The 12,439-nt window shown below is 42.1% G+C and overlaps 1 protein-coding gene across 2 annotated transcripts in view; it reads left to right on the top strand.

The window, feature by feature from the left end:
• LOC148326730 (contactin-4-like) overlaps positions 1–12,439 on the top strand; it is a 67,611-nt gene that overhangs the window by 46,094 nt on the left and 9,078 nt on the right. For both annotated transcript variants that reach the window (XM_088309066.1, XM_088309065.1), the window contains exon 11: positions 6,925–7,052. In XM_088309066.1, coding sequence (XP_088165192.1) covers positions 6,925–7,052 — 128 coding nt within the window. The remainder of the gene's footprint in view (positions 1–6,924; positions 7,053–12,439) is intronic.

Below are 12,439 nucleotides of genomic sequence, written 5' to 3'. Positions count from 1 at the left end.
GAGAGGATCCAAGAGCATACCCACACGACAGTAACAGTGCATGACGACGAGGTGAATAGTGTGTGGAGGGAGAGAAACATTTTCCGTGCCGGGTTGGCCACATTTCTTTTGTGGTCGTGACCCCCAACGTTCGCTATCCCTCTCGCACGGTGTCCATCCCCCTTCACTGGCAGCGCAAATACTCATGATGGTCACATAATCGACAAAATGTGGCGCGGAGTGATCCGCATTTATGAGCCCATCTGTTCGGCTCGGCACTCTCCAGAAAGAATCAGTGCCGGGAGAGCAGCAAACTTTGCAGTCATTTACTTAACGACATATTGTGCCCTCTTCCCATGTTAGTTTTGTCTGATTTGTACAAGATTGAAAGGAGACATTATGCATTGCTTTCCACAATTTCAACATCTCCCAAGTGGCCTCATTCAAGGAATTTGAAATTCAAAATACACAACGGATAACGAATTACAGCACACTTGACATCAATTTACGACACGTGTTGAAATCAGGGGCGTGCTGGCCATCGGGAATTCCAGGATTTTTTTTTTCTTTTTCTCGAATGGCCGGTCTATTTCCAGGACGTTCAAACTCCGTGACGGCCGCCCCATCGCCCCCAGTGACGTTTGTAGCCTGACAACTGCCGTACGAACACCTCACCCCTCCGTCATCGATTACATTTAAGCGTGTGACGGCCACCGTACGTCATAATCATCTGTTATGTTTCGGCGCGTGACATCTGCCGTCCACGTCACCCACATTGACGATTATGTGTCATCGCGTGCCGTCCGCATGCCCCCCAACACTCTGACACCAAGCCACCCAATTACACGTGTCGATTAGTCTCGACAGAAAAGGGCTTGCATTTAATCCTCACTTGAAAAATTCAGATCTTCGCCCAGCCTAGCTGTCAAGTCACGGGCAAAGTAGCTTGCTATCGGGTGATATTTTGGAAATTGGCCGCACTGAATTGTTACTCGACAATTTCGTAAAATTCCAAAACGACAATTTTTCAAACGATTGCTTGGTTCTGTCCTTCCACATTTGATTATTCAAATGTTCATTTCTGATCGAGTGTCCCCTTGGATATCAGACATGCAAATTTTTGGAGTGTCAGTCACAGAACAGAAACGTATTCCCTGGTGATGAATAAAATGCAGGTTTTGAATGGACAGCCCATTGCGATTTACGAAGTCTGAGGCGGTACAAAGTGTGCCCTCACTCCTTGCCTGCATGCTCTTAACATTGTTTTTTACGTTTAAGTCTCGCTAACCACTTTTTTCTTCTCATCAAACCTCTAATTGCATCATCTGGAGTCTAATAGAACATCTGCTCATGAAGTGCAGTCCTGCCTCCGTCTCAGTGGAGGTTTGCAGTGAGGGAGCGCCATGTTTGGCCTCAACGCTGAGAGCGCACGTACGCGTCCAGGAGGACTTATTCATTACCATGCTTGGAGAAAAGCTTTACGAGCGCCAGCGGCTGTTGTGGACCGCTGACTTTAGCCTTTTTTTTATTTTACCTTTGCCAACAATTCTCCACCTTGGCTGTGGCCATATGGCTCACAAGGTCCTCTGTGTGAAAATGGGAGCAAAGTGAGGATTAGAGAAGCTGGCAGGTGCAGACGCCGCCATTCATCGCTGCCCGCAAGCATGCACATCCATGTAGCAGATTAAATGTTTTATTTACTAAATCAGGTGTTCATGTGTTAAGCTCAGTCGGCCCAAAGGAAAACAAAACAAAAGAAGCATTGGGTCCATTATATCCACTGTAAGTCCACCGTAACCATACAAAATATTTGTATTGTTGTGTGTGCAAATAATAATGATAATAATAATATATATATATATATATATATATATATATATACACATTAGGGCTGTCAACATTAAAGCGTTAACTCAAGATATTTTTTTAAATTAACGCGATTAAATATTTTAACTCAGTTAACTCGGTTTTATTTTTTTTTTCAAAAATGTATTTCCGGAACTTGCAAAGCCAAATTCTATATTCGCTGTACATCCTTAGCACAGGATGTCAGAACAAAACATCGTGCTTAAGTTACCACTGAGCCTTGCGAACCAACACTGCTGGAGTGTCTGCGCAACTAAACGTACTGTTTTGAGAATTGTTTCTAAAAAAAAATCCTGTCAAGAGGACTCAGTTTAGATCGTATTGAAGGATCACACACTTCATATTTGGTGATTTTACATTAATTACAATATATTATTCGAGTAAATACCTGTGAAAAGCTTCACTAAAATTAGTAGTAGAAAAAATTTGATTAATCGGAATTAAAAATTAAAAAAATACTGTCTGGTGTTACTCTACATATACACAGACTTTAAAAAAAATAAAATAAAATAGTTTGCATGATTATTTGACTGTAAAATTTATCAATGCAATGCAAAGAAAGCCGAAGCACTCAGAAGGTAAACGAGACAGCAATGCATGAGCATCTTGGCAGAGTTTCAATGGGGCTGTTTTTCACACAATCGTTCTAAATGTCAAAACAGCCAAATGAGCTGACATTTTAAAAATCAACAACGTGGTCAAGCCAACCTGCCTCACTTCCAAAATGAAGTCCTTTCAGCGAATTACCGTTTGTAATACCAAGAAAAAAAAATGTGTGATCACTGTTAGCGCTTCCGCTCTGATTTTGCTTAATTGGTTAGCTTTCTGCTCGTAAAATCAAATGATTCGCTTCAGCTGCGGTGATCATTAGGGACTGCTTGTATAATAAAATAATAATCACAAAAATAGTTTTCAACAGACCTACGTATTTGATTCCTTCTTCTACAACTCGTAAAGGGGAGAAGAGAGCATGAGGCTAGGGAGGAACGCATTTGGTTTCAGAACCAGGTACAGATGCAGATCTAGAACTTTATTTGCAAGTGTCAGTGAGAAACCCCCCCCACCACCTCAAAAAGAAAATGATGGCATGAGATTGTGACAGTTGGCACCCACTTACAGTATAATGTCTAATTAAATCTGATGATGGAGTAGAGCCGTTTTAATTATTCATTTCCCAAGAAATTGTGCACAATCTGTTGCTTCTAACTCTGTGGGCAGCACTTGTCTCTTTCAAAGTTTCATGAATCATTTTCCTACGTGACAGCACATCATTGATGGGTAGCACGACAAAGCGTGTGGCGTGCACATCTGCCTCAAAAGATTCCTCTTTTTGAGGCTTGTGTTGCTCAATGCGGATTCTCTGTGTTTTTTTGATCGTGCTTACATTGCTTTTTTTGGGGGGGGGTAAGTACTTCAGTATCTTTACACATTTCCAAAAACCTGGTTGAAGAATATGAGCTACTATATATATATATATATATATATATATATATATATATATATATATGTATATGTGTATGGGGGTGTGGGGGGTGTGTGTGTTGTAAAATGTGTGATATGTATATGTGTGTGTGGGGGTGTGTTGTAAAATGTGTGCACATTAATAAGAGCCTCTTGAATTGATCATGTGTTGTCCTTTTGGGGAGTTCTAGAAACATATTTATGGCGTTTTATGCTGAATGCCGAAACTCTAATCTCACACGTGAGATAAAAATGTGTTGTGAGATGTTTGCCGAGATAAGGTCAGTCCGTGTCCCTTGTGCCGCTCACTCGGATTGTTTTTATCTGAGAGACTTTGGCCGATATCATTTTTCACAGTGAGAATCCACCAGTGCAGCGCGAGTAATCCATCTTGGTACCGCTGACAATTTCCTGTGGAACACGTGCATGCTCTTTATTCCTCAAGGAATACCTCAGAGCGTAAGAGATGAATATCTGTGAAGCAGGAGAGCAATTTGTGATTAAAAGAATCCTCCGGAATAACATCCGCAAACCCTTTGTGGCCCGGGCCGATAAACTCCGCGTCCTTGCAAGGCAATTGCCGCCGCCATCACATAATGTTCCGTTGAAAGGAATTAGGGCATTCTCAATGAGCCTGCGTCGTTAAGATACCTTGCTATAAAATGCCACGCTACATTTTGTTCTTGATGTTTTGTTTACACTTGGATTCTGAGCTATAGATTAACGTGATGAATATTGAGGCTTATGTTTTATCTTTTTTAGCACAGTGACCACTTTCCAGAATGAAGCTATTAGTTTCGGTCTAATGAATTGTTTTTAGGATGTTCACGAGCTGTGTTATGAAATACAAAATCGTCAGCATTTCATAAAGTGAGGGATTATTGTTTTCTGTCCAACATGACGCTCCCCTGCGATGGTTCTAATAATGCGTAAGTGTGGCGACCTCAAATGCTGCCCCCTGCTGTCACAACTGTGCTGCGCGGCGGTCCAAAACAGGATCTTTTGCGTATACGTGTCTCCCTTCCTCTTGCTTTCTTTGTTTTATTCACCATCAGACATTCGTGATGGTCATTGTTTGACCCTTTCAAAATGGCTGCATGATTGTTTAATTGTTCATCAAAGTGTAATTGAGTGACTTGTCCTCTTTGCTTCGGGTTTACTTGGAAAATACTAAAAACCACCCAAAATGTTCGGCAGCGTATGCGTTTCCGTCCGAAATCCAATAAAATCAATTAAATCAAATAAAATAATGAGTTAGCGAGCAATTAGCATTTTGGCTTTACTCTCTACTCAGTGAATAAAAATTGGTTTTCTATAATAAATCCGCCAATGAGGGTCGTGAATGTGACTCTGCACATTATTTTTTTTTTTTAACATTACCCTGACTTTCGATTTGTCTCCGTCTAGCTTTACATGTCAACGATGACCTAACGCCCATCAGAGTGGCCGGTGGTAATACTGTGATCATTCATAGCCGCTAATGATCCGTGTGACAGGATAAGAGTCATTGGTACAAGTCTGTGTATGGAAAAAAAATCAATATCAATTACACCTGTATTGAAAAGTTGCCTCAAGTCGACGTCCATATGTCTTTTGCTTTTTTTCTTTTCTTTTTTTTTTTAACCAGCATCAGGCAATCTCTTTGTTCGCCAAAAGTGCTATCACAGCAAAATCTTTGCAAGTAGATATTTAATTGACCTTTCACCTCGATGTTGACAAGTTCACACTGCGGCAGAAAGAGCATTCAACCCTGCTCGAAGCGCACGTGCCGTGTGGCGTTGAGCTGAGCGCTGCACAGCTCGACTTGATTTATGGCTTTAGCGGGGCTCTTTTGCAACAGCAGCACACACGATGAGAACCCACGAGAGGGGAGAGCCTTTCAATTGATCTCAAACGGACCCATCGGAAAGAAAACTCTTTTTTATTTGATTCCATTTTTTTTTTTACGATTTCTTGTATTTGCCTCCAAGCGTGTGACCATCTCGCTTCCTGTGGCGTCATGGCTGACTTACCCCGCCGATAGAATCTTAACCTCTCTTTTCATTTACCCTGTTAATTAGGAAGGTGCACACGCAGGCCTGCACCCTGCGGCCGGACTGCCAGTCAGGCATGGCACATCAAAGTCAATAAGTATTCATGAAGAGTCCCGCTCACAACTCTTCCAAAATGTGATGATGCATATTGTTTGCATGTTGAATCCTTGCGAGTTTGCGTCTGTTCTTTGACAGCATCGGTAGGTCGGCGCCTTTCTGACAAACATGATTCCACTATTTGAACAGGCGGCTTCAGAGAACTCCAACCCACAATTTGTTCCGAGCCGTCAACACACTTTCTGTCAACGCCTTTTTGGGGACTCGTTATTGGCACTGTGGCAATTTCCTCTTACAGCAAAGGATTTTTTTTTTTATCAAACGGATCAAGGATACAATATGTCGAGTGAACCGTCAAATCAAAGGTTTCAAGTGTCTTTTTGATGGAGAGTAAAAGACGTCTGCATCTGTTGACATCGTCAAAAGAATTTAAGGAAATAACAAATAAACAGCTTTTTTTTTTCTTTTTACTTTTTGTTTTTACATTTGGAGTGGAATCTATCCTGTGATTTCCACTTCACAGCGGCCGTGACGGCGACTCTGCGACTGATGTTGTGCGTCTTTCATCTTTGCCGCATCCCAAGGAGCATCAGCGCCGCACCCCCAAAATCCACACCTGCCTCTTTCACTCGCCGTGTCACCCTATTTCACATAATCAATGTGATGTGACCGACTCGCTGGAAAAAAAAAAGTGTGAGACAACGGCACTTGTGTTCATATCACGTCTAAATTATTGATACCTGCCCCTTCGCTGACATCCTCGAGGCTGGAAATAGAAAACGTCTCGCCGCGTAATGGGCGCACTGACCAGACATTTTGTCCGGGCCGTAGGAGAGAAGTAAGAATGAAATGTAGGTGAGCCTCAATATTTTATTCACCGTTGGCATCTTGCAAATAAGATCGACTTTAATTGACCTTTATCTTCCAACAAACACAAACAAAACGGACGGTTAAAATGTTCAGAGTGTTGAAAAAGGAATTCAGGGTTGGTGATATTTGGGATGAACTGCTTTTTATGAGCCGTTGCGCTTGCATTCAGCTCCACTGCTTCCGTTTGCAGCGAGCCTGCTCTTGAGCTGCAAGTTCCCGACAACCACGGCAGAAAACGTGGTGGTCGGGTTATTTGTTTATTTTGTTATTTGAATGTAAGCGGACATTTTGAAAATGTCTTGTTTATTAAATGGTCCCCTTGTGAGTTCTATCAGTATCCGCTTTCCAAGGGCACGGTTTTCCTTTTTTTTTTTTTTTTTTGCTTATTAACAAAAAGTCACCTTTTTTTTTAGCAGTCTTGTTGACCTTTTTAGAAGCACTTATATTCTATGGCCATTGTATAAAGGGCATGCATTGCCATTTCTTCAAGGAGTGTGTTGCATTATTTACCAGTAAAACCGGTATTTTTCTTTTCATTACTTGAGAAGACAAATATAGTAGTAGACTCGTAGTTTGTAACAGAAGTATGTGTAATATAAAATGTCGTATCTGTATCAGTGCTGTACTTGAACTTTTTTTTTTTTTTTTTGGACGACAGGGTTTCCATTCTGGATAATGGCAATCTTCGCATATGGAACGTAAGCAAATCTGATGCTGGCCCCTACACGTGCGTGGCTCGGAACCAGTTTGGTGTGGCCAGTAGCACAGGAAGCGTCACAATTAAAGGTAATTTTTTTATTTCCATTTCCTATTTGCCAGAATTTGAGGTCGAATCTGTCATTGGGACAACTGTTTGATTTGAGTGAGCAAAAATGTCAACTATTTCACAACAAGCAACATTTTTCCAGATCATTAACGGCACAACAAACAATTATTCCAAACAACGGCTGTTTATTACCACTCCTGGTTAACGTTTACTGTCAAGCTAAATAAAGTAAATAAAAACAACCCCAAACGTTATCTTTGCTGTCTTAATGCAACAACTCTTTGCTAACACATAAACAGACACGGCAATTATTTACAGGCAAAAATTCTTTCTTCTCTGCGACAAATGACTGGCTCTGTCTCCGGTGCTGTTTATTTATTTGTACTGCATTATACTGCCCCCCGGTGGCCAAAGCGCACACATCACAAGGAGCACCAAGATGTTCATTGACTTAAAGCAAAAATTTTGACCACAAAAAAAGTCAAGTCAGCACCGTAATTGGAATTGCTCCTCAAAACAACTCGTTGGGTCAATCTTGACCTGTTGATCTATTTATTTATTGATCCATCCATCCGTCTTTCTTGTCCTCCCTCCACCCATTGTCATCCACCCACCCATTCATCAAGCCATCCCATCTGGCTACTGGTTTCTATGACAATGCCATTCCAGAGAGGGAAAATGCTGACAAATCGCAAATTGTAAATTAGCATCACGCTTCCAAGCTCGCAACGCTTTTGTCAACCAGTAGACGGAGAACTAAAAATATGCTTTTAAATAGGAAGGAAGGACAAGCGGTTGCGCTACTGGCACAATATGCAAATGCGAGTGTCTTCATGCATTTTTGCTTTTTTTTTTTTTTGTTGTGAATGGGAATCATTTTTTTAAAATAGTACGCTGAACTTTAAAAAAAACAAAAAATAACAAACTTCACCTTTTTAATTAGACATTCTGGTGTAACCATAGCAAGTACTAAAGGGCAGAGCCGTCGTTACAAATGAGGCAGAGTCACTTCGCCACGTGTCTGCAGAGGTGTTGAAAATCGCTCGGCACTCTCCCTCGCCGCCTCCGGAATCGTCTGAGGATGTTCGGTGTGGAAAAAGACCTCCTGTTGTTAGATCATCTGCAACGGGGATTGCTTTGCTGCTCTGGTGCTGTGACTTATTATACTTCATTAAAAATGAATGGCAACGGGGTAGGAAGTGCGGCGCATCGAGTGCCTCTCGTCTGCGCTCGTTGCTGATTTTCTTTTCTCTTTCCACTGGGGATGCTGTGATCACGTCGAGGACTTGTTGACATATTTACTGAACTATATCTTTTCGATGACCCGCTTTCACTTCGGTTGCCGGTTCAAATATCCCATTATTTGTTCTGCTGCTTTTTTGTCACTCTTGGTTTTCTGACTTTTCGGATTTCTAACCTTTACTTGATGGCCTCAGGGAATTTCTTTTTTGGCTTGTATTCAAAATGCATGTTGAACTATTTGAGCGTTTTGTCAAGACTCACCAAAGCAGTTCAGCAAAGTTGCGTGGTCAAAGGTTATGTTGTTCGCTGTAACTTGCATGCGAGTAGAGTCAGTTGCGTGCAGCGCCGCGCCATCACCGCTTTGTGGCAGGCGAATCACCGTACGGTCAGCAAATGAAAATGTGTGAATTAAAAGATGTCAATAACTTTGAATTAGCGAAACGACAGCCGCTGAAGTGCTGTGCCGTAAGAAAACAAAATCGCTCCCCGTTCGACCGTATGACTTTTAACTGTTTCGTGGGACTAGCTGTGAAATATTTGACGGTGTCATCCACGCAATAATATACAATAAAACTTTATTGATATAGCGCATTTCACAACAGCTGGAGCTGGAACAAAGCGCATTATATGATGTCATATAAATTAGCGGGAAATTGAAACACGTGAACACATGTGCAATGGATTCCAGAAGAACGGCAGAACCGCGACGGTCTCATGTTGAGGCGAACGCTAAAGAATAAAAATGTGTCTTCAAACATTTAATCATAATCATCATCAAGAAAGCTGATGCCTGCCCTCCGATTTATTACATTCCAATTTATTAATTGAATGAACATCGATATTCCAGCCAATCTGGTCTAATCAATACTGAATATTACTTAGACACGAATCCACCTCTCCTCATTTCATTTGGCTTAAATCAAGACATGTTTCCTTTTTCTCTTTTAAATTATAAAACGCAGATTTCATACATTATGAATGTCAGCGGCAGTGCAGGTTCTGCAGGTTGGGGTTGTTGTCTGCTTGTGTGATTTTTCCAATGAAACTGCGAGGGAGGCTGCCTCGTAACGTCTCCGCGGCATTAATAGACGTAACGAGCGTGGCTTTTATCCGAGAGTCACGCTTTATTAGACACCCATTGGCCGCTTTTTCCATCATCATATGTACTCGCGCTTTTCCGCAGCTGATGTACAAATACTCCCCAATATGATTTTTGTACCTTTCTGTCACATTTGATATCGTCTCGTAAGTAATTTCCATGCATTATTTGAGCGCGAATTGGAAAGCTATTTAGTGGGCGACAAATGTGAGTTGGGAGCAGCTCTTATGGGAGATGACAGTATTCTATTCCAATTGACTTTGCTAATACGAAGGCTGAAAAATACCTGTCATCAGGGAGCGTTGTGAAGATGAGTCACCTGGAAAACAGCAAAGGAGGAGCAGTCACAATAAATGAGCCTTGTTAATGTCCGCATTATGCCAACACTTGGGGGATATTACCAGATTAATTGCATTTGATTAAATTTTCGATTTCACCGGGCCTCCGCCAACGCCAATTACGACATAACACAGCTAGTAAATATGTGTGACAACGGCCAATCGCCATCGACCTTTTCCTGCTGCACTTTCTTTTGTGTGGCGCGGCGCAGAAATCGTTTGTCTCGTTCGGTCTCGGGTTTTATTTGTTTTATCTGTGCGAACACAAATTTATGGCGTTTATTTCTAATGCTCGGACCACACTTCTTCTTCACTCGTAAAACGCCAGCTGCTGCTTTGGAGCCTCCCAGAAGGCAGGCATTGATTTCCGATACTGTTCAGAGTTAAATATTGCGCAATATTGTTTTGGATTGTTGTGCATACTGTATTTTATATGTTAATAAAATGTTGATGCACTCGATTTTTTTTCTGTGGAGATGTTTTAAAACTGGCGGTTTAAAAACATAAAAACTGTTTGGATAGAAATATAGATCAGATGATTATTTGTGTTCTTTATTTTTGCTCTGTGGTCCAGCTCAACTAATAAAATGTAACAAAAAAAAATAATAAAGAAATAATTGTTACATTTATAAACCTTTTTTTCCCCATTTTTATGCATCAGTACAAAATGTGCAGTTGTTCCACTTGATTGCATAACTCCAACTCTCTTATTTCTGTCAAGGAAAGTTTCAAATTAAACACTGGCTATAATATTGTAGAATTATCTGCAAGACGCCAGCTAGTCGATTTAAACGGGACAATAACCTTCAGTCGTAACCTGAGAATGGGAAATGAACGCTCGCGACAAAGATTTGTGGACATTCGTCTCTTGGTCTGGGGTGTAAAGATAAAAGTCTTTTAGTATTGTTGCTTCCAACTGAAAGTTGAGAGTGATGACCCAGAATAAGTTAAGTTAAGCATATTTCATTACAGTGCAAAAGATTTTGTGGCATTTTTATCGCAATAAGGAATGCAAAGCGGTACTTTTACATGTTGCTCTTATGTTGAGAAGCTGGCGTCATCCAAGCGCGAGAAGTCACTCAAATGGCGTCGGCGTCTCGAAGTAACCCCGATCACCGTGTGACTTACTGTCCTTTCTTTTGTCGAGGCAAAGGGCGACAAGGCGTTCGACGTGACACAAATCAATCAAAATCCCACTTGGCGGGCCGCGCAGCCGTCCTTTTTCTTTTCCGTACGAAACGATGACAGTGGCGGCGGCTCAACGTGGCGCCCACTCTCGTCATCTGTCAACGGGAATCCCTCGAGCTACTTATCGAGATGAGGTTACGCAAACTGATGATGGGAGCGGTTCATGTGAGAGAAGAGGCAGCTACAGAGATGAAAAAAAGCAAATAAAGGTTTATAGCATGTTAGCGAGTTGCAGAGGTAGAGGAGTAAAACATTCATGACAGTAAGTTCGTCCCTGCAGATTCTTCCCGAGGGTTTTGTTTTGTTTCCATGCTATTGCTTTGTTGACGTGTTTGTCTGCGATCTGGATTCCTGAAAAAATATATGTAAAGTTTGTAAATATCGCAGGCTGATCTTGCCCAAATTTGGCAGAGATTGATGCCCGTTCATGTGAGTTTTTTTTTTTTTTTAATGGGAAGAGTAGCAACATTGCTGAACTTTATCTTCGATTGACTTTTTTCATTTCCACCCACTCCTCTCCTCTGCCATTTCAGTTAATGGCCTTCCCATACAAAGTGCAAACGTTTTTTCAGATGCTTGATTCAAATAATTTACTTGTTTCGTTATTATTTTGATATCAAGCAGGGTTGACGACTTTCCTCAATCTTATGGCGTTTGGCCCTGGGAACAATCAACCTGCCATGCATTTTTTGGGGGGGGAACGTGGGAGGAAACTGGAGTACCCGGAGAAAAACCAACACAGGCACAGGTAGAACACGCAAACTCCAGGTAGGGAGGCCGGAACCGGAACCAAAACCTGCACCTTTCAACTGTGCGGCGGACGTGCCAACCCGTCGTCCACTGTGCCGCCGCAAATACATTTGGTGCTCAACTTTGGTCATTTGGATTCAATTAACGCCACGGTAATTACCGTCAATGTGTGAGCATTTGTCTGCGGAATTTCAAAAGCCAACTTAATGAAGGCGTTGGATTCGGTGTTGATGAAGCCGATGCATTGCCTCGACTTTCTAATCTCGACAGGATCATTGGACTAGCTTAGCGACGTCTTGTGTGCGGAACGAGCGGCAATTTCAAATAATCACAGCACCCGGCGGAGGAGGGGAGGTTGTTGCTCACTTGATGATCAAAGCCTCTCCCTCTCATCTGGCCTCTCTCACGTCCTTCACCCTCCTGTTCTGCCACATGTGCCCAAGTGCCGTTCGGGGGACTCTTGCCTTCCTCCCCCGATGATGTCTCCGCACCGCGCCGCCCGTTTTCGAAGAGAACAGCGATTGCTCAAAGAGGTGTTGGCGCCGGTGTTTACTGTTTTTCTTGCCGTGTGCTTTGGGAATATCAGGAAGAGTTCCACGCTAAAGGCGGAGTTGACAGTGACTCACTGTGACTACTCAGAATGCAGGAGAGACACGTCTGCAAATCCCAGCAGACAGAAGCTCGGGCGAAAACAAATACGAGCGATTGTAGCTTTGTAAGCTCCTCGCTGTGCTTTGCGCTTAGGCCCTTATATCTCCCTATTAAGTGTCTGACACGTTCATGTCGATGA

This window comes from Idiotropiscis lumnitzeri, chromosome 11 (assembly GCF_059441095.1).
Source record: "Idiotropiscis lumnitzeri isolate Australia: NSW breed Sydney's pygmy pipehorse chromosome 11, RoL_Ilum_1.0, whole genome shotgun sequence".
Lineage (NCBI taxonomy): Eukaryota > Metazoa > Chordata > Actinopteri > Syngnathiformes > Syngnathidae > Idiotropiscis > Idiotropiscis lumnitzeri.
This window is presented reverse-complemented; position numbering and strand designations above follow the sequence as displayed.